This window comes from Buteo buteo, chromosome 7 (genome assembly GCF_964188355.1).
Source record: "Buteo buteo chromosome 7, bButBut1.hap1.1, whole genome shotgun sequence".
NCBI classification, from domain to species: domain Eukaryota; kingdom Metazoa; phylum Chordata; class Aves; order Accipitriformes; family Accipitridae; genus Buteo; species Buteo buteo.
The window spans coordinates 43,372,231-43,390,818 of NC_134177.1; the positions used below are offsets into that span (position 1 = coordinate 43,372,231).

The 18,588-nt window shown below is 50.2% G+C and overlaps 1 protein-coding gene across 1 annotated transcript in view; it reads left to right on the top strand.

Moving 5' to 3' along the window:
* Positions 1–18,588, top strand: part of NXN (nucleoredoxin) — a 54,447-nt gene that overhangs the window by 27,290 nt on the left and 8,569 nt on the right. Inside the window, exons 2-5 of the mRNA XM_075032881.1 lie at positions 11,073–11,190; positions 12,520–12,653; positions 13,079–13,179; positions 13,726–13,832. Of these exons, the coding sequence (XP_074888982.1) occupies positions 11,073–11,190; positions 12,520–12,653; positions 13,079–13,179; positions 13,726–13,832 (460 nt within the window). The remainder of the gene's footprint in view (positions 1–11,072; positions 11,191–12,519; positions 12,654–13,078; positions 13,180–13,725; positions 13,833–18,588) is intronic.

Genomic DNA, 18,588 nt, shown 5'->3' on the forward strand with positions numbered 1-18,588 from the left:
TGGAAAAAGCTGCTTGGACGCAAGCGGATGATTTGCTTGCGTTTCCCGTGGCTCATCCAACTCCAAACACGTTGCTTCCTGGCATTGAGGCTGGAGTGGGGATGGGAAGGCAGACTGTGCTCCCACAGTGCTTTGTGCTTTTTTTCTGGATAAAATCTCTGTTCCTGCAGCGTGCGTTTTGTTAGCCTGCGATCTTCTTCTGGACAGTCAGTAATCACAAAAGTCAACAAGATAAAACAAGAACACAAATCCAGAGCTTGACTAAGGCAGAAAGCCTTCAACTCCAGATGACTTGAGAGGTATTTTCTGCCCATCTTAGGTCAGGCTCCGCTTTGAGGAAACAACTGATAGTTGTTTCATACGTTGCAGAATCGAATAAACCCCTGGTGTAGCTCCTTTTTATTGCTGAAACGACAAGGAAGCAAAACTTCCTCCTTAACTTTGGTCTTTCTCTAGTTGAAGCTCTTGTAAAAACACCAGACTTTCTTGGTCTCCATGGATCGATTTCCTGGAAACAGTTTTAATAACTGTTTCTGGAGTGATTTTTATCATCCCAGAGCATTTTACAAACTCTGAATATAGTAACGGCTGAAATACAACCACATCTGAGGAAGGTTGCTGCCAGTGCACAGCAGTCTTCGGCGTTTTATAAAAGAACACATGATCGGCTCTTCCTTTTGCACAGAATCTCCCTTATTCCCACCAAAAAGACGAGGTAGCACTCCTGCCGTCCAGCCCTCTGCGTCACCTCCTGGTCCGCCGTCGACTCGAAGCCTGGGCGGCAGAGCAGGCGCCGGGCGTCCTCGCCTCGCTGAAGCCTGCGATTTCCGAGCCTCCCCCTCCAGCTGGGGCTGGCTGTCAGCGGAGGGAATTAATACTCCACATCTTATCTGACATTTTGAACGCCCCCGTGGGATTTGCGTTGTCATGTGTTCCTGGCAGCAACCTCTTGTTTCGCCGTGGCTGCCTTCGCGCTGTGCTCAGGGCAGCAGGAGGGACGCCGTGCCCGAGGCTCGCTCACACCAGGGGTCAGTCCTGCCTTCCCGGTGCCTTATTTCATCCGTGTGCTGACTTATGGGCTCTTGCCCCTTTGAGAAACTATATATTTTGTGACTTCTGTCAGTCAAGTCAGGAGGTAGCTAGAGCTTTTGACCTTGCCACTGATTTATCACTCCCTGTTCATGTTTTTAATTGGTTCGGCAGTTGCAAGACACACTGCTCAAGCCTTAAAATAAAGAGGGAGCCCCAGCCTGCTGTCTTGTTCTTCCCTGGTTGATGGCTCTGGAGCTGGGGCCCTCTTGCGTCTTGATGCTGGGTTTCATGGGACGGATTGGGTTCCCTCGCTTGCCCTGCACCTGGTCCACCATGTGTGTATGTTGTAAACCCCACATCCCCTCAGCCCCGTCTGCCTGGCCCCCTCTGGGCTTGCCTGGAACTGGTTATCCCTCCCCATCCCTGCAGCTGGAAGTGGCTTTTGCAGTCATCTTCCTGCTCTGTCCCCATGCCCAGCCCAAACCATGTCTCTGCTCCTACCCCCAGTCTTCCCGATTTCCCTGTCCCTCTGCCTTCTCCTTGCAGCTAATGCCACCAGCTTTGCTGGAGCACAGCTCGATGGGAATGTCCCTCTGCAAAGATGCAGCTGGGTGGAGAAACAGCTTCTCCAACTTCCAGCCTGCTGGCTTGCGCTGCAGTTGAGATGTTAGTGCATCTGAGCCGTGGTCAGCTTTGTTCTGCTCTGTTTTTTTAGTGTGTGCAGGAGATTAACTGCAAACGTGGGACTCAGTGGCGTTTTCCATTTTAGAGGTCAGTGGCTCGGTGTCAGGCAGGTTGATGTTTCCAGCCTGTGCAGCCTTCCTGCCGAGGAGCTGAATGTCAGTTTGGGGAGCAGGAGGAAGAGAAGGGCTCAACAGGAGAGCATTTTCCAGGCAGCCTGACCCATTACATCCATCCTGCCTGTGTCACGAGTCAGTCTGATGGTCTTCCCTGCAGAGCACCCAGCGCCAGCTCAGGCCACTGCAGCTCTGGGGCTCAGCTGTGCTTGTGAAGGGTGTTAAAAGGACATGAAAGCCCTGAGAGCGTGTCATCATCGGTGGGTTTAGCCCAGAGCAGTTTTGGCGGTGGGATGTTTGCGCAGGATGGACATGAATGGTTCCAGAGGAGAAACCTCCTGCAAGCGCGGTGGCTGCGCTGGGTCAGTGTGGGCTGTAGGACCCCTTTCCACCCCAAGAGCCGAGGAGGAGTGGGATAAATCTGAGCTGTCACTGGCAGGGATTGCTCTATCCAGCTGGAGCTTGAGAGCACCTGGGTCTGGTTAGCTCCCAGAGTATTTTGACCCAAGTGTGGTTACAGGGTGAATCCCTCGAGCTGTGCCGCCCTTCCGAGCTGTGAGCAGAGCCCATCGCCTGTCTTCCATGCAAAGCCTAGAGCTGCCCTGGCAGTGTGGGCTGTGAGCAGGCACCGGGGCTGTGGTTATGGCCTTTCTAGCTCCACAGCTGTGTAACCTTTGCATGAAAATCCTCCACGGGTTGCAAACCAGGAGTGCTGCCAAACTGAGATTCAACACCGTCAGCTCTGAGATGCTGAGAGGGATGCGGCTGTAGGGAGGGCCAGACCAACCAGTTAACCCTCTCCTGAGATCAACTGGAACAACTGGAGGAAAGTAGTTGCTTTTAAATAGTCTGAGCATTTGCAGTGATGCAAGTGCTGTCTTGAGTGGAGGTTTTTGTAATGAAGTGTCAGTAGTGATGCTGTGGATGAGCTTTTGCATTTCAAAAGATGCTGCATAACGAGCAGGTTTCCCATCCAGTGGGTGCATCAGCAGCAGCGGGCACAAGAGGGTATTTGAAGATGTCTTGGTAGTTTTACAAGGATCTCCCATGTTGCCGGTCTGGGGGATGTCCTGGTATGTCCCAGGGAGGTCACTGCTTGCAAGGGTCCCTGCACTGCAGCATCCTGCAGCCCTCACTCCCCTGGGCGTGTTACAGTCCTAACAAATACTCCATTGTTTTCTTGCATTTTGTTCATCTGATTGTGTAAGGTTCCTTTTTGGATTAACGCTGAAAACAAAACAGAAACCACACTAATACCTCATTGTGTGCATTAAACAAAACAAAAAAATCCCAATTTCCCTGCAGATTTAAAAGGCTTTTGTGTTTGGTGGGAACTCTGTCTAAACTCGGGGCTTTTCAGAAGTGGTTGTTTCCTAATGATGCTGGATTGCAGGGTGTTTGACCTCGAGATTACTACCAATGCTCGATGCCGGCTGCCTTTGAGCGAACGGTAGCAGCAAAAGCAAAGGCAGTGGGTAGGAAACCCAGGCTTTAATGCATGGCGGTTCTGGCAGCCATCCCGCTTCCAATGACAGATGAGACTTGGGACCAAGAGAGACCCTGAACTTCAATTCAACGTCCCAGACTGCCACCCCACCCCTTGCCTTTCCTATAAACAGATGGAAAAATAGCTCTTCCCCATAGAGAGAGAGAAACTATTATTTTTTCTTATTACCTTTGTGTTTACATAGCTGTTTCTTACTCGGTGCTAGTCATTTGGGGGCGTAATTTATAGGGGCCATGTATGATACACTTCTACATGTGTCTTAAATTTTTCCCGCAAACATTTTAACTCCCTCCGTCCTCACTGCTTTTTATGTGTTTGTCTTGCTGTCTTTCTTACCTACCAGGAAAACGTGAAAAAACGCCAGTGAAAACAGGTAAGAGAAGGCAGGTTCAAGGTACTGGCAGACCCCCTGGGTTCCGCACCCATCTTTGTGCAAGCCCTGTGCCTCCATTCTCCTGGGGGTAAAGGGAGTGTGCTTGGCCCAAGGCAGAACTGCAAGGAGAAAAATTATTATGAAATATCTTGAGACGCTCACATGCAAGCCTCCTTTTAAGAGGTAAAGCAAGGCATGCACATGGAGAAAAAAAACCCAAAAACATTCCTTGGAAATGCACAGAGGTATATCTCCTAGTTGCTGTGGTTTAACCCCAGCCAGCAACTAAGCACCATGCAGCCACTTGCTGGGTATGATAGTGCATCCTTAAATTCTGCATCGTCTTCAGGCTGTTGAATACAATTTGAGGAACACCTGGAAAAAAAGCGGTTTATAAAAGACATCCTTGTAGTGTTGATAGACCAGTCTGTCTTGTAGCATCCTCCCTGCATGATTTGCTGCCTGCGTTGTTATCTGTATGTTTAGACAAATGCTATTTCTCCCTGATCCTGGGATCAAATTGAGCTACCAGCCCAGCGTTTCTTTGAAACTTGCACATGTAAAACAACTAGGCGACCTCCTGTGTCTGCTCCGGGCCCTGGGGCTTTGCTCGCCATAGATCATGTTAACCGCTCTTCAGTTCTGCTCAAATTAAATGTTTTCCTATCAGATGTGGGCTGCAAAGGATCCAGCCTGTCAGCCTGCATGAGCGTCAGGAGGAGAGGAGGCAGCTTGTGCTCCGAGCCGGGCACGCGTGCCAGCCATATGCTGCTTAGCCCTCAAATAAAATGCTCAGCTCACAGTCAGTTGGATGGCTTAGCCTGGGAAATTGCAAAGACCAATGGTGCCAGCACTGGGCAACCAGGGCGGCAAGAGGAGGAAAATGGGAGGAAGCGAGGGGGCTGGGATGGAGCTTGGGCTGGCCCAGGTCCCTCACCCCGGGGCTTTGGCTGCAGAGTTCCTCAGGGGAACAAAGAGTAGCCCTCCGCTGGCAGCCACCTTGCCAGAAAACCCCGCAGAGAGGATTTCCTTCCGCTTCGGCTCCAAAGCTTTTGCCGTTGTGTTTCATGGTCGGGAAGAACAAAAGCCTGGGATTGCAAGCTGACTCCTGCCAGGGTCTCCCCTGCCGGCTGTGGGGCAACGTGGGAAGCCGCAAGCTGGACTGTGCCGTGCCAGTCTCCCATGATGGAGCCACAGCAAGGAGAGGATGGAGGTGACAAACAGGACTTTTCGTTTGATTTTTTTATTTTTTGCTTGCACTGACTCATATTGCTGGAACTTGACTGGTGGGGAGAGCAGGCGTTGCTGGGCTAAGTGCTGGGGGAGACTGGTCCTAAGGCTGGTTTTAACTGGGCTTTCTCCCATCGTAGACAGCGTGGGGGCAGAGGGAAACAATAATGTGGTGGCCTGGCTGCCCACTGGTCTGTATGCACCAGCAACCCTGGTGCCCTGCCCTGACAGTCTCAGCCGTTCACATCAATCTTGTTTATTGCAATTCCAAATCCTCCCTCCTCAGCTCATTAATGTTCGCAGAGCAGACCTCTCTCTCACCATTGTATTTTGTAATTAGATTTTGATTTGCTTTCAGAGAGAAAGAGCAGCACAATAGACATTAATTTATCCCAAGCCTCTCCCAGTCTCCTCTGTGTCACAAGGTCAGACCTCGGCATACACCATCTGCCCTTGATGCCTCCCCCCTCTATTCGGCTGCGTGTTGTTCCCGCACCACGTCCCCCTTCTGCTAAGGGGGTTCCCTTATGCGCAGAGGGAAAGGACTAGTGAGGGAGGGCTGGAAGAGGAGCCTTTGCCCGAGCTGAGTTTGAATCGCAGGGACAGGCGTGAACTGGATTTAAATCGATGGGGCAAGGGAGCAGCCTGTTGTTCTGCAGCCCTGTGCCTGCTCTCTGCAGAGCCTGGGTGGCCCCTGGTGCTTGTAAACCCTTTAAGGCACGATGTAAAAGCTGCAATTTAACATTGCGAGCGAGCGAGGACAGAGGGGTCCCCTGCCGCGCCGGACCGTGGGAGCGGAGCCCTGGGGATGGCCGGGTCTGTCTCACCAGCCCAGAGCTGGTCTGTGGGGCAGAGCTGGAGGCAGAGGTGGGCAATGGGCTCTGCCAGTCCCTGCAGCCCTGGACCAAGGGTGCTTTTCCACCTGAGCGCTGCTCGTGTGTTCCTCAGACAGACTTCATGTTTCAGCCTATGGCTCTGGAACGAGAGACTAGCAAGAGCTGAGCTTGTGTCTGTAATGGGAACCCTGCTGTGCTCTCGCATGAGCACTCATGGGGCTGTTGGAAAACGGGATCTTTCCAACGCCTCACCGGAGGAATTGCCCAGACCCTGGGGGTGTTTCCTCCAAGGATAGATTTTTGGAAGAAAAGTGGCTTTGCATTTCATTTAGCAGAAAGCAGCGACTGTCCCCATTGGGAACATGTTCATTATTGCTGAGAAACCTGCTTTTGGGTTTTTAAACCAGCTTTGTCTGGCTGTCGTTGGTCAGCATGGAAGCCTGAGTTGCAAGATGAGCAGAGGCAGTGTCTACCCTGCCGCTGGCACGGGCAGGTGCCCCTGAAACCTCTGTGTCTCCCAGGCAGAGGCAGTTCTGTATCCTATGGAAGATGGAGGCGTGAGAGCTTTTATGGTCCAGGTTCACACACCAGCGGAGAAACACAGCCCCCAACGAGGGCGGGAGGACCACTTTCCCACCAGCCAGGGCTCATTTCACTGAAAGCAGTTGTGTTTTATCTTTGCCAGCATTAACCGCTGCAGCTCAGGATTTATGTTAGTAAGTGAATGTGACCAGGGCTGATAAATCAATCAGCACAACCAAAAATAGCACCCAGCAGCTGTTGGAAGCAGGGGATCCCTTCCCCACCAGTACATGTAGAGCAGGAGGGGATTTCATCTGCCCCGGCCGGGTGCCAGCCCTGCGCAGAAACAGCCATGGGCTGCTGGGGAGACCTCTTGTCTGACACCTTTATCTGGAAAAATTACTGTGGCTGTCTGCAAACTTCTCTCCAACATGCGTCTTGGCCAGGCATTTCCCAGTCACAAGGGTGGGGGAAATAGCTGAGCTAGCCGCCAGTGTGGAGAGCAGCTTTGCGACTGATGCTGAGCGTTGCTGCGTGGGCTGACGTCTTGGGATCACCTCAGACCTCAAATAATAAGTGATCGTTTTAAAGCCTTTCACAGCCGGTCATGGATGGAGTCAGAGGGAGCCCAGGGCTGTGGTTTCCAGGTCTTCCAGGACATCGCGGTGATGGTTTGTGTAGGGATAAGGTTACCAGAGGAATCTGGTGACTCTGGTTTTTCCACTGGACTGCTGTACTTAACCACCTGCACAGGAGCCAGAGAGGTTTCTGTAAAGCTGCTCAGCCTGTAGGGTATCTTGCGAGGGGCTGTATTTCCTCTCTCCTTCTCCAGTGAGCATCCTGGGGTATTGCATTTAGCAGGCGTGTAGCCTAAACCAGGAGCGAAGGGCACTCTGAGAGGATCAGCTGCTTTCGGGCTGAATAGTCCGTAGATTATTTCCACATCTGTGTTAGCTTTGGCTTGATCCCACAGATTTGCAACAGCTGTTGGGAAGCAGAGCAGAGATCCCCTCTTTAAATGGATGATCAAATCCTCAGAGTGTGGAGTATGTTAGTTCTATGTCATCCTCTTCATGGCAGGAAAAACAGCTTTTAAAAGTTGCTGAGGCAGCACTCGGCCCTGCTGCCTAAGCTATCATCCCATCATCCTGCGGTTTCAGAGCAAGTCATAATTTGCTTTCTGCATCCCACGCCCAGCCCGACACAGGATCCCTTGCGAGGTGTGCAGTTGTGCAGGTACTTGTACAAAGGATGCCTTTTTCTCCTGGGCTCCCCTTTCTGCCTGGACCACAGCCAGTGGCTGTATGCCAAGCAGGACCAAGGAGGGTCTCGTCTCCTTGCTAGAACCTGCACATGTGCAAACCCTCGGCATTTTACCCTGAGAAAAACTAACCGGTGCAATAGTTTGCCACAAGACGGGTTAGGTCATCCTGGTATTCAGCGGCTTTAGGTGGAGATTGGATGTCTTTGCTGGAAGCCGCAGTTCAGCTGCAGAATAGTGGCATGGTGTGGGAATCCCATAGTGAGCTATCTTATCCAAAAAGCCCAGCTAAAATGAACCAGCCCATTTCCTATCAAGGCTCTGCTCTTTCAGGTCAGACCTGCAGTAAAAGGAGCCATCAGGCTTCCTTCAGAAGTGTCTGACAGGCTTTGGAAAGCTGAGTCTGGCTGAAGAGGGTCAGGGTGGTGGGAACAGTGGTAGATTCTGGCACTTGTCCCGCACCGCATGCGTTTTTCATTCCCCATCAGCTTTCGTAGCGCACAGGAGGCTCATCAAATCAAACTGCTCCCACTTTAAACAGCACATTCGTGTACTTTCCGATACAGACAGCAAAATTAATATGGTTAGTGCGTTGAGACCACTAATTTCCAATTCAAGCCTTTTATAACTGGGCTTAAAATGGCAACCCAGTTCCAGTCGTCTGCCTGCAATTCTTGTGTTTGTTCATTGATGTCATATGATGGGCTTCAACGATAACCCAGGCAGCAAATATATTGCAAATAGTAAGTGCTGCTCAGCATGTATGAAGCTCTGAAACATTTGGCATGACGTGGGATGGTGGGTTGTGGTGTCTGGGAGCTGCAGCTTTTGCACAGAGGCAAGGTAAATAAAACCTTGCAGTTTTGATTGCTTTTTCTTGTTCACCCAAGGTGTGACTGAGCGCGACATGATGTTCATTGGGTTCAAGCCTTAGAGCCGGGTGATGGATGTGCTCCCCCAGCAGCAGCAGATGTCACCTTGACCTTTTTTGATGCTTTTTGACCCTTTCGACAGACACCTAGCTTCATGCTTGCTTGAGGCGTTCTCCTATGGACCCTCAATTATGAGTTAGAAGTGGCAACCCTCCATTTCATGGGGGACAGAGTATCTGGATTGCAGATTACCCGTACTGCAGATGTCTGGGCAGCCAAGACCAGTCTGCAGTTTGGGCCCAATGGGGCCTGATGGCTTACATGTCTCGAGAAGACCCAGGGCCGGTTGTTGGCGAGAGCTGCCCTGTCTGCTGGACCCCGTAGACTGCCTGGCGCCAGCCATGCATCACTCACTCCAGTGCTTTCAGCAAGAGTGGGTTTGGTTTGGTCTTATCCCCTTATCTGGGGTGTCCCAGCCTCGTCCCCCTGAGCACAGTGAGCTGATGCAGCCTCTTGGCTCTGAAGCGCAGACCCTGCCGCTTCCACAGCCAAGCAAAACTGCCACGACCCGCTGTAGTGCCCCAAGGGAGCTGCTGCCCATATACAAAGGGCTTGGCAAAATGAAGTGTAATGTAAGCAACTGTTTAAAGAGAACGATCCAATTGCTAGTTGTAATTTCCTCATTGTTTGTAACACCCTCTTAAATGCTTGTGATCCTTATAAAAAGCTTTTCCCCACCCTTTAAACTTCACAGAAGTGGATTTTACCTTCTGTGGTTTGAACGGCGCTCATTGTGAGGGGGCTGGTTTGCATTTAGTGTGATTTCTTTTTTCTTTTCATGCCCAAGGCCATTTGGTTTGTGAATTGGCATTGTGAATGAGTGGCTTGGCCCAAGAAATATGTCTATTGGAAATCAAAGGCTGGTGGGCAGGACACAAAATCTTGCCTCTCTCTAGGTCCTAGTAGGTGGAGGTTAATGAAGTCTTCCTAGATCAGTGGTAACACTTTCATTCAGACCCAAGAGTGTTTTGCTAACACTCCCTTGCAAGCAGGCTGACTCATGTCACTCATCCAGATATATCTTCTACAAAAAGGTATTGGAAGAAATCCGTAATACAGTGACATTAAAACCTGAATGTGGATGCGACTTTTTCCCTCAGCTAGATCTCTGGTGAGAACTGCATGCTGCATCCCATTCCTGCCCTCATTGCCTGGTTCCCCAGATCATTCCCATCTTGGGGAAATGGGCTTGCCTCTATTTGGAAATTGGGGATGGTCATCCACAGAGCAGTGGCCTCTTTCTCTGGGAAAACACCTGGGTCCAGTTTCCACGTGAGATACCAATGGAAGCAGCAGCACGACGTGGGAGGGTTTCTGTGGCTCTCGTGCTCAAACCCTCATTGGGACTGGGTGGGATTCTCTGTGCCCTCCTGCCCTTCCCCTGTTTCTGGGTTTTATTCTCCAAACCCAAGCGAGTTGTAAACACCCAGAGCCTGAAGGGCTTTGCAGAGCAGAGCTTAGGGGAAGGTGGTGATTCATTTCCTTCCCCTCTGGCTCTCTGCTAGAGTTTGGCTCTTGTTTAAGAGTTTGATAATTCACCGCTGGGCTGTTTAGGTTGAAATGCTTGGAGAAATGTAAGTAAACGCGGTGATCGTAGCAGCTCCTCCATGCATGGTGGGGAGACCGGCTCCTCTGGCCGCAGCCAGCCCACACCTGCAGGCTGGACCGTGCCAGCAGCTGTCGTCGTGTCATTCCTCCCCGTCCCTGTGAGCTTCTGTACGTGGGTTAAGCTTCAAATTATGCTGTGCCAGAAGCATATGCTGAGAAATGTCAACCCGGGACCGTGTGACAGCCAGCGCGCTCAGTCACTGGTGTTATGCGGAGCTGAGCTTGCTGCAAAACATAATGACCGGCAAACAGCAACATCTAGACCGGGATGCCCAAAACATGGCCATCGCAGCCTGCATGGCTTCTGCCTGTAGCCGGCGGGGACCACTGCAAGACTGGCAGTGCAGGACAGATGAGCTGGGCTGTGTGGCCCCCAGGCTGATGTCAAACCCGTTAATCAGCTCCTGGGAACAAACCTGGGAAGTCCCACTTGCAGAAGAATCGTGTTTCTGTGTGTTGGCCTTGTTTTCAGTGTGGCTGTGTCTTGGCAGGGTTTGCTTGTTTGTTTAATGAACATTGAAATGGGAGGGGAGGAAACAGCCGGGGAAGCATTACAAATTGCTTCAGAGTAGTGGCATCAAAACTATTTGTGCTTACCGTGTCTTCTAAACAAAGACCTCGAAGTATGGTAAATATTATCCCCATTTTACTTGCAAAGAGGCAAATGCAGGAGGAGAAACTTCACCTGCCTTCACAGGCAAGCCTGCAGCAGGTGTGACCTAAACGGTGGTCTCACCTGCGATACCGAGGGGATGGTGTTGATGGTGTGGGTCTCTGTGGGCGCTGGAGGTCCAGGCTGGCCCAGCAGCTCTGGAGAGATGCCCTCACGTGCCTTCACACACATTGCTGAAGTGCCAGCTCTGTTTCTTTGCTCAGCTCTGACCTCTGGTCTGAAAGATGCTAACGGTCCAAAATCTTCCTCTTCACGCTGCCAAGTTTACCTTTCTCCTCTCCTCTCTCAATCTCTTTTACAGCTGAAGCTGTGGAACAAGTACAGAGTCTCCAACATTCCTTCCCTGATATTTATCGATGCCTCCACTGGGAAGGTGGTTTGCAGGAACGGCCTCCTGGTAATCCGAGATGACCCAGAAGGTAAGGCCTGGAGTCCCCTGTGCCATAGAAACATGGGCACTCAGCTGCCTTTTCATTTCAGTTCATTTGAATTGCCTTGGGGGGCGTGGGGAAGGAAACAAACAACTGTTGTCATACTTAACTAATCAAGGCACTGTATTATCTTCAGCACAAATTTTTCTGCATCATTCCTGCCAGATCTTGTGTTTTGGTTTTGCTTGTTGAAAAGAACAAAGATTTCCCCTTCAGGATTTTTGTCTGAAGTGCTAATGAGGAAAAAGTTAGACTAACTGAAACATTAAGTTTGGATTTTTCCCTGATGGAGGCACACGGACAGACAGACTGAGGGCCCAAACTTCCCATACCTTAGGAGCAGAATCCTTCCAAAATACTGTGTGGGACTTTATCACTGACATCACACTCTTTTAGGATAATGAATTCCCCATTATTTAGAAATGCAACAGAAAAGTGCTACCGTTCTCTGTTTCTGAGGCTTACTGTGCTGGGGGTTGATGTTAAATCCATCTTCTTCCAATTTGTAAAACCAAAATGAGCAAAATGTGTGCCCTTACTCATAGGCTTTGCAGACCCATCATTCAACTGCTGTAGGCTGTCCATGTACACATATTACTGGCTCGTCATTTCTTCATGCAGTAGATACTGAGTGTGGTGACTGAGTCTTTAATTCAGGTGGCAGGAACTGTGCAGCAAGTACACGTTGTGGCCTGAGCCATCTGTGATGTTTCCTCCTCTCTGGCTGAATACATAGATTGATTGCTCTGGGAGCTGGCAGCAGATGATTCAGAGCATGTGTTTTTGTGTACGCACACATGCTTGCTTTGGGGTGCAGAGGGTTAGCGTAAGTTTAGTTTATATATAGGTTTTTTATATATATGTTTGTGTATATATATAAACCCCCCATCTTTTACATATATATATATATATATATAAGGTTTTATAAATAAATAAGTATATGTGTATATATATAAAAATATATGGTTAGTATCAGTATAAGGCAAATAGTCTGACTGCATTCCTGAGCACATACCACCTTGCCCTCTGTTGTTAAAATAAACGCTGTTGATAAGGAGGAGATACCTCATCAGGCACAAAACCAGAGCAGGCTTCATCAAGCTGAAGGTGCTGCGATTCAAGCGAGGGTGCAGCCTGCCTGGAGAAAAAGAGGTGGCCCTGGTTCCAGTGCAGAGCTTGGCTTCCCCGGCTCCTGCATATCTTTGCAGAAGAGAAGGTGGGATGGGTTTTTCTGGTGGAACTTTTTGAAACTCTAAATGCTGCGTGTGCATCTTGCTGTTTTGTGTCTTCTTTCTGTCCCCGTCCCTATCCCTCCAGGTCTGGAGTTCCCCTGGGGGCCAAAACCCTTTAGTGAAGTTGTTGCTGGGCCTCTGCTAAGGAACAACGGCCAGACACTAGACAGCAATGCCCTGGAGGGCTCACACGTTGGGGTCTATTTCTCTGCACACTGGGTGAGTAGTAGATGCTTTGCAGAGCATCTACTCACTGCAAAGCAGTGAGCTTGGCGGTGCTCTGGGGTTCCCCCTGTGGCTCTTGCTGCAGAGCTCTGAGGGAGAGTAAAGACCTTGGACTGGCTGGTGCTGAGGCAGTTGAGATGCTCCAATCATTCTGGAAGAAGCTGCAGCATTGCAGTGGCCTGTCATCCTCAGCTGGCCCTTTAGAAGGGGAAGAATAGTCAGATTTAAAAAACTCAAGCGGTTTTGTTGGCAACTTCTGGGCCATAAGCCCCAGCCACATTCAGGGCTGCTGCCCAGCACTCCAGCAAAGATGAGGTCACATCTGTCTTTTCATGGTCACTAGGTCATCTGGACCTGCTGGGTGTGGGTCTGCCCCTGTAGAGGAGACGATGTCCTTATGCATGTGTTGTGTTTTGCAGTGCCCGCCGTGCCGAAGCCTCACAAGGGTCCTGGTGGAGTCCTACCGGAAGATCAAGGAGGCAGGCCAGAAGTTTGAAATACTCTTCGTTAGTGCAGACAGGTAAGGAAGTGCTAACGCACTCTGCAGGCAAAGATGGCTGCCCCCAAGCTGGGAAGCTCTGAGCATTATGGATTTGATTTGAGGAGGAAATTTGATTTGGGGTAGAGCAGGTTGGCTCTGGTATCAGAAAGGCTGCCCCGAATCCTTTGCCCTCTGCCCACTGGCAAAGTGCAAAGGGGGATTAGCGAGGGCGGTGATGGGCTGAGAGCAGGCTCTGTCCATGGAGCAGCTCTGTGTTTAGCTTTGTGGCTTGTGGGTCTGAGGTTTGAAAGATATTTGAGCTGCTGCTGTTGCCAGGGTTTGGCATTCAGATGCCCCAGCGAGTTTGAAATGTTGGGAAAAAATGCGCCGTGGACCCCTTCTTGAGGGACTGACAACGTGAAATTTGTCCTTCCCGGGTTGTGTCTGCCAGCAGCCCTTACTGATGGGCTTTGGTGGAAGGGGTAAAGGGCTTTGCAGGCCAGTTTTTTAATGAGAAGAAGAGGAAGGAGCCTGGCAGGCAGAGGGGCTGCACTCTGGATCCCATGCCCTGTTCCCTTTGCACAGGTCAGAGGACTCCTTCAAGCAATATTTCAGCGAGATGCCCTGGGTAGCTGTGCCGTACGCCGACGAGGCCAGACGGTCGCGCCTGAATCGCCTCTATGGCATACAAGGTAGGAAAGGCCACACTGATGCACAGCTCTCCTTTCTGCTCCTTTTGTTGAATATTTGTAATGTCTCCTCTTGTTTAACTAAAACAAGAAAACAGCAAAGCAAAGCACAGTGCCCCAGGCAGAGCTGCTTCATGTTTCTGCTCTCCACAAACTCACATTCCTACCACCTGCCAGGCAGGCTGTTAGTTGAAACAGGACTTCCATAAACAACCTAATTCTTCCTGGAAACTTGGAAGCTGTTTTTGGCTTGGATGTTTTTTGCCTAATTACTGATTTATTTATTTTGCTTTTTCTTGAAGGTTTAAATTTCATTTTCTTGCTGTTTTATGTAATGCAAAGGCAGGCCATCGTTCTCTGCAGAGGCTGGGGAAGATGGCATCTGGTTTATGTTAGTGACATGAATTACAGAAGAGTGCATGTTTGATGTAAACCATGGCTTTGCTTTTACTGTACATGCCAGTGCCAGAATTCCAGCAGCCCTGGCTGCTCGGAGGGGCAGGGGAGAGACTCGGTCTGTCTGGGTGGCTTTAAAGAGTCACGAAGACGATAAAAGCTCACAGCAGCCCTCCTGGGGACTGGCACCTCGTTCCTGCAGGGGACAAACTGCAGCACAGAGACGTGCAAGGTGACTAGCTTGCAAGGAGGTCTTCTGTATGTACATATAGTTTCTCCCTGTGGTTAAAGGGTCTTGCTTTCTTATCCATTTCCATGCAGCATCGGTGAGGTGGGCACAGGCTGGCAGAGGGTTAACGCAATCTGCTGGGGAGGAGGAGTGTTGCCAAAGGTGGCCAAGGGCCTGGGGAGAGTGGCAGGAGAAATGATCCCTCCTTGGGGTCCTCTCTGAACACTCCTCCTGGGGTGGAGCTCAGGTGCTGTCGCTCAGCTCTGTTCCCTGACCTTAAACCAAGAATAACCATTTGCCTGCTTTAGGTAGCCGTCAGTTTGCTGCTTAATTACCTTCCCATAAGGCAAGAGCTTTCCAAATTCATCCATCTTTTCCCCAGCCTGCTCACAAACCTCTCCAGTGCTGGTTTCGGCTGAGCGCTGCAGGACTGCTGCCAGTTTCACTGGGACTTTCTGTAAATAAGGTGTCCAAGCATGGATACTTGAGCACCAGGCATGCTGTAGCCAGGGAAACAGTGACAACAGCTTTCCCTCTGACTCAAGGCACTGAGTCCTTAAATGTCTCTCTTCATTGTGTGCTGACCTGAAAATGTAAATATTTGCTGTTCCCCTGCGCCCTGACCCCTTCCTCTGCCAGGGAAGCTCCCATATTACCCCTGCATATCAGCTGCTCTCCCAGGGACGCTGACCCTGGGATTTGGGCACATTTGAGTGCAAACCTTTCTGCTTATCTATCATGGTTTTCCTGTAAAGTGGGAACCTCTCTGCAAGGACGAACTGTGGTCCCACAAAGTGGCGTTGAAATGTGGAGCCAGGCTAATTTGCACCCTCAGCAGGAGGCATTGCCATCCCACCTCCCTTCCCGCCCAGGCTCTCCACAAGCTTTGCAAGGCTGGGCTGGGCTCTGTTTCCCCACTGCAGTCTGGGGTGGAACAGGGTGCTGCCGGGGGGGTGCCGGGGCACCGGGAGGCAAGGGAGAGGGCTGAAGGTGAACCCTCGTGCTGCTCCCAGGGGCTCCGGGTTGTTGTTGATCCCTGCACAGGCAGCATTTTGGGATCCTCCCTGTCGACTTTGAGATTTGCAGTCAGGCTTTCGAAGCAGGCTGCCGCACTGGCTGTAGCGAAAGCTTTCTGCAAACAGAGCTAGAATTGTAGACTTAGCTCATCACCACTTGTGGTTATTCCACCTAAACAAAAAATCAGATCCATGTAATCTCATCTGCCTTTCCCCAGATGCATGGCTCTGATGCTGCCTAGTATCTTCAAAGTCCCCTTTGGAGCTGCACCTATGCACCAGCGAAAGCATGTAGCCTATTCAGTGTCCAGGTTACTATCCTGGTGGTGCCTTGGGTTATGAGCACAGCATGCACGTGGGGCGGTTTTTCCGCTGGTTTTTGTAAGGCCGGGAGCTGAAACAACAGAAGAGCTTGTCTTCCCTGACTGCCTTAAGTTCCTGAGTGGTAGAAAGCAGCAAGAGAGTCAAATCTCTTGTTGTTTTAGTCCTGTGTTGGCCCCTACAGCATTCAAAAACTCAATATAAAATATAAGTTGAGTTATTGGCCTTTATTTGAGTTTACTTGAATGCCTCTATTCATAACCCATGTGCAGTCAGTAGGCTGTACCGTACCCACCTATATTAAATTGCTTCTGGGTGCAGCACTATCTTGAGTAAGAGTAATTTTCTTGTGTCTTGGCTGCTTAGAAATAATTCTCTGTTGTGCGGGCAGCTTCTGATCTGCGTGGTCCTGCCTTAGGTGAAATCCCCTGACGTTAGCTCTTCTTGCAGTGGGATGGGGAGCAGTGATAAATTTTATGCTTTGATAGGAATTGCTCCTCGTTGTTGTGTATCTTATGAGACCTTTCGGGTTCCTGAATATTCCCTATGGACTCCATGCTGTCTCTTCGGGATTTGCAGTCCCTTGGGGGAACTTTCAAAAAAACTGTTGTTTCCCCCTGCCCCATGCTTTAGCCCAGATGCCCACAGGTCACCCTCGCAGCCCAGCTGGTGGGAGAAGCCTGGAAGTCACTGTTATGGGAGGTTCCTTGTACCAGACTTCTGGAGCTTTCTTCTGAAAAGGTGAAAAAACAGCAATAAAACCCACCACCTGTCCTGCGGTTGGTGTATTCTGAGTGTTTGCTTCACGTTGATTTTGATTACTCACACAACAGAATTAATGCAGGTGAGATTTCCATGTCAGATATGGGGTTTAATATATAAATAAGTAAATGTATTGCCAGGTTCGGTAAAAAATCATTTGGCCCCTGTGTTCTCATAAAATGCTAGCCCCGTGGGAACCAAATCCATTTTCTAACGCATAAAATCAAACTGAGCCCGTCTATGCTAATTCTCATCTAAGCTTATACAATATTCATTGCAGTGTCTGATCTGTGATTCTTCTTGATAAGTAAATTCTGGTGTTATGACTCATGGCAATTACCAAAGTCCCCAAAAGACACTAAAATAACAAATAGTGGCTGGGATGAGCGGGCGGGGGACACCAGGGGGGAAGTATTGGGGTTAGCGGGTGTGAATAAAGTTAAGCACGGTTCCCCTGGTCCTGCTGGTCTGTATCCCAGGCAAAGAGGATGTGTTTGCTAGGGGAGCAGTAGCAGGGTTCTCCTGGGAAGATAAGGCTGATCCCATGGGATGCCACCGTGAGCCTGGTAAGGCTGTGTCCGAACCCTAGGGACCCAGCCAGGGATGTGCAGGAAGGAGCCGAGGAGACAAAGCAACGATGCTCAGGACTAGGAGGAGATGGGTTACAGTGGCCTCAGCCTTCACCAGGTGGGTCCAGAAAGGAAACCAGAGCTTCGTGGCTGGGGAGAAACTTCTGATGCAGGGTAAAAGGCACAGAGATTGACCCAGTGCATGTCACACACCTCCTAACAGTCTGAAAACCCAGCCCCAAGTTTTCTGATGCATTACTTGCATTTCCAGGATGATTTATCTTAAAGACTCTTTGTTTTCTGAGTCAGTATTGTATTTGTAGTCAGAGGTTTTAGTGGCTGGGTGCTTTGGGGGCTGTGTGTGTCCGCATACGCAAATCGGTTAAAGTCAGAATGCTTTGAATAGTGAAGTCCCTGATAGCTGTGGGATCACACTCACAAGGATCTGTGTCTAAATTGGGCCCTTAATTTTCCGAGATCAGCAAAGCTGATTTGAAATCTCTGCCTTGGTATGCTGCATTGTTCAGGCTGACTGGTGACTCGGTGCCGAGCTGAACCCACATTTCTAGCCTGTTCCCCATGTATAATTCAGGTCTGGAGAGGATGGAAGAGCAGGCATTTGGGACAGGGGAGTTGGGAATCGTAAATGATAAAGATCCGAATCATGTGAGATGCTGATCACCATGTGCTTCTCTTGGCTTCAGTAGAACTTTGTGCCTTGAAGGGCAGGGCCAGAGTGAGATTTCCCAATTCCTTCCAGTCTGTTTAACCCATCCCTGCCCTAGAGCTATTTTGAATACCAGCAGGTAATGAATAAGCCTTTTTGTGATACAAAATGGTTTTCTTAACATACCCTTAGGATTTGCAAGCCTAGCCATTGGGCGCGTTCCTGCGCTGCTGCTCTTGCACCAGCCTGGTGCTCGCAGCCCCAGCGCACTGGCAGGAATGTGAGCGACGCTGCTGGGCTGGAATGAGGAGAATGTGGCCGCTCGCCTGGACCTGCAGGCAGGCGTGGGACAGACAGATGGCTGTGTATTTCCTAGAGAAATGCCTAGAATTCAGAGGGCTTGTGAGTAACCCACTGTTGTACAAACATGGGAGCACAGTGCCAGGAGTCTGGCAGGGTCAAGCATGCTGAGTCCCCCCTGCTCAGAGAATGGCTCTGCAGGGTATTTCTAATGAACGAGCTTTAAAATGAACCTTTGGATGAGGAGAATTTGAGTTTCCTTAGTTTGCCGATTGTGGTTTGGGGGATGTTGCTGGGTGAAGGAGGAGATGCCGGATAGTGAGCAGATAGAAACCCAGGTGATGAGAAGCAGACAGCAGCGCCTGACACTAACACTGGTCATTTCACTCGTCTCTTGGGGCCTGATCCCAAACTCTCCCCTCTTCCTTCCTTGTGGGATGTTTCTTTGTCTCCTTGATGAGAGAGGAATGGTGTACTTTCCAGCTGAAGTCACCAACAT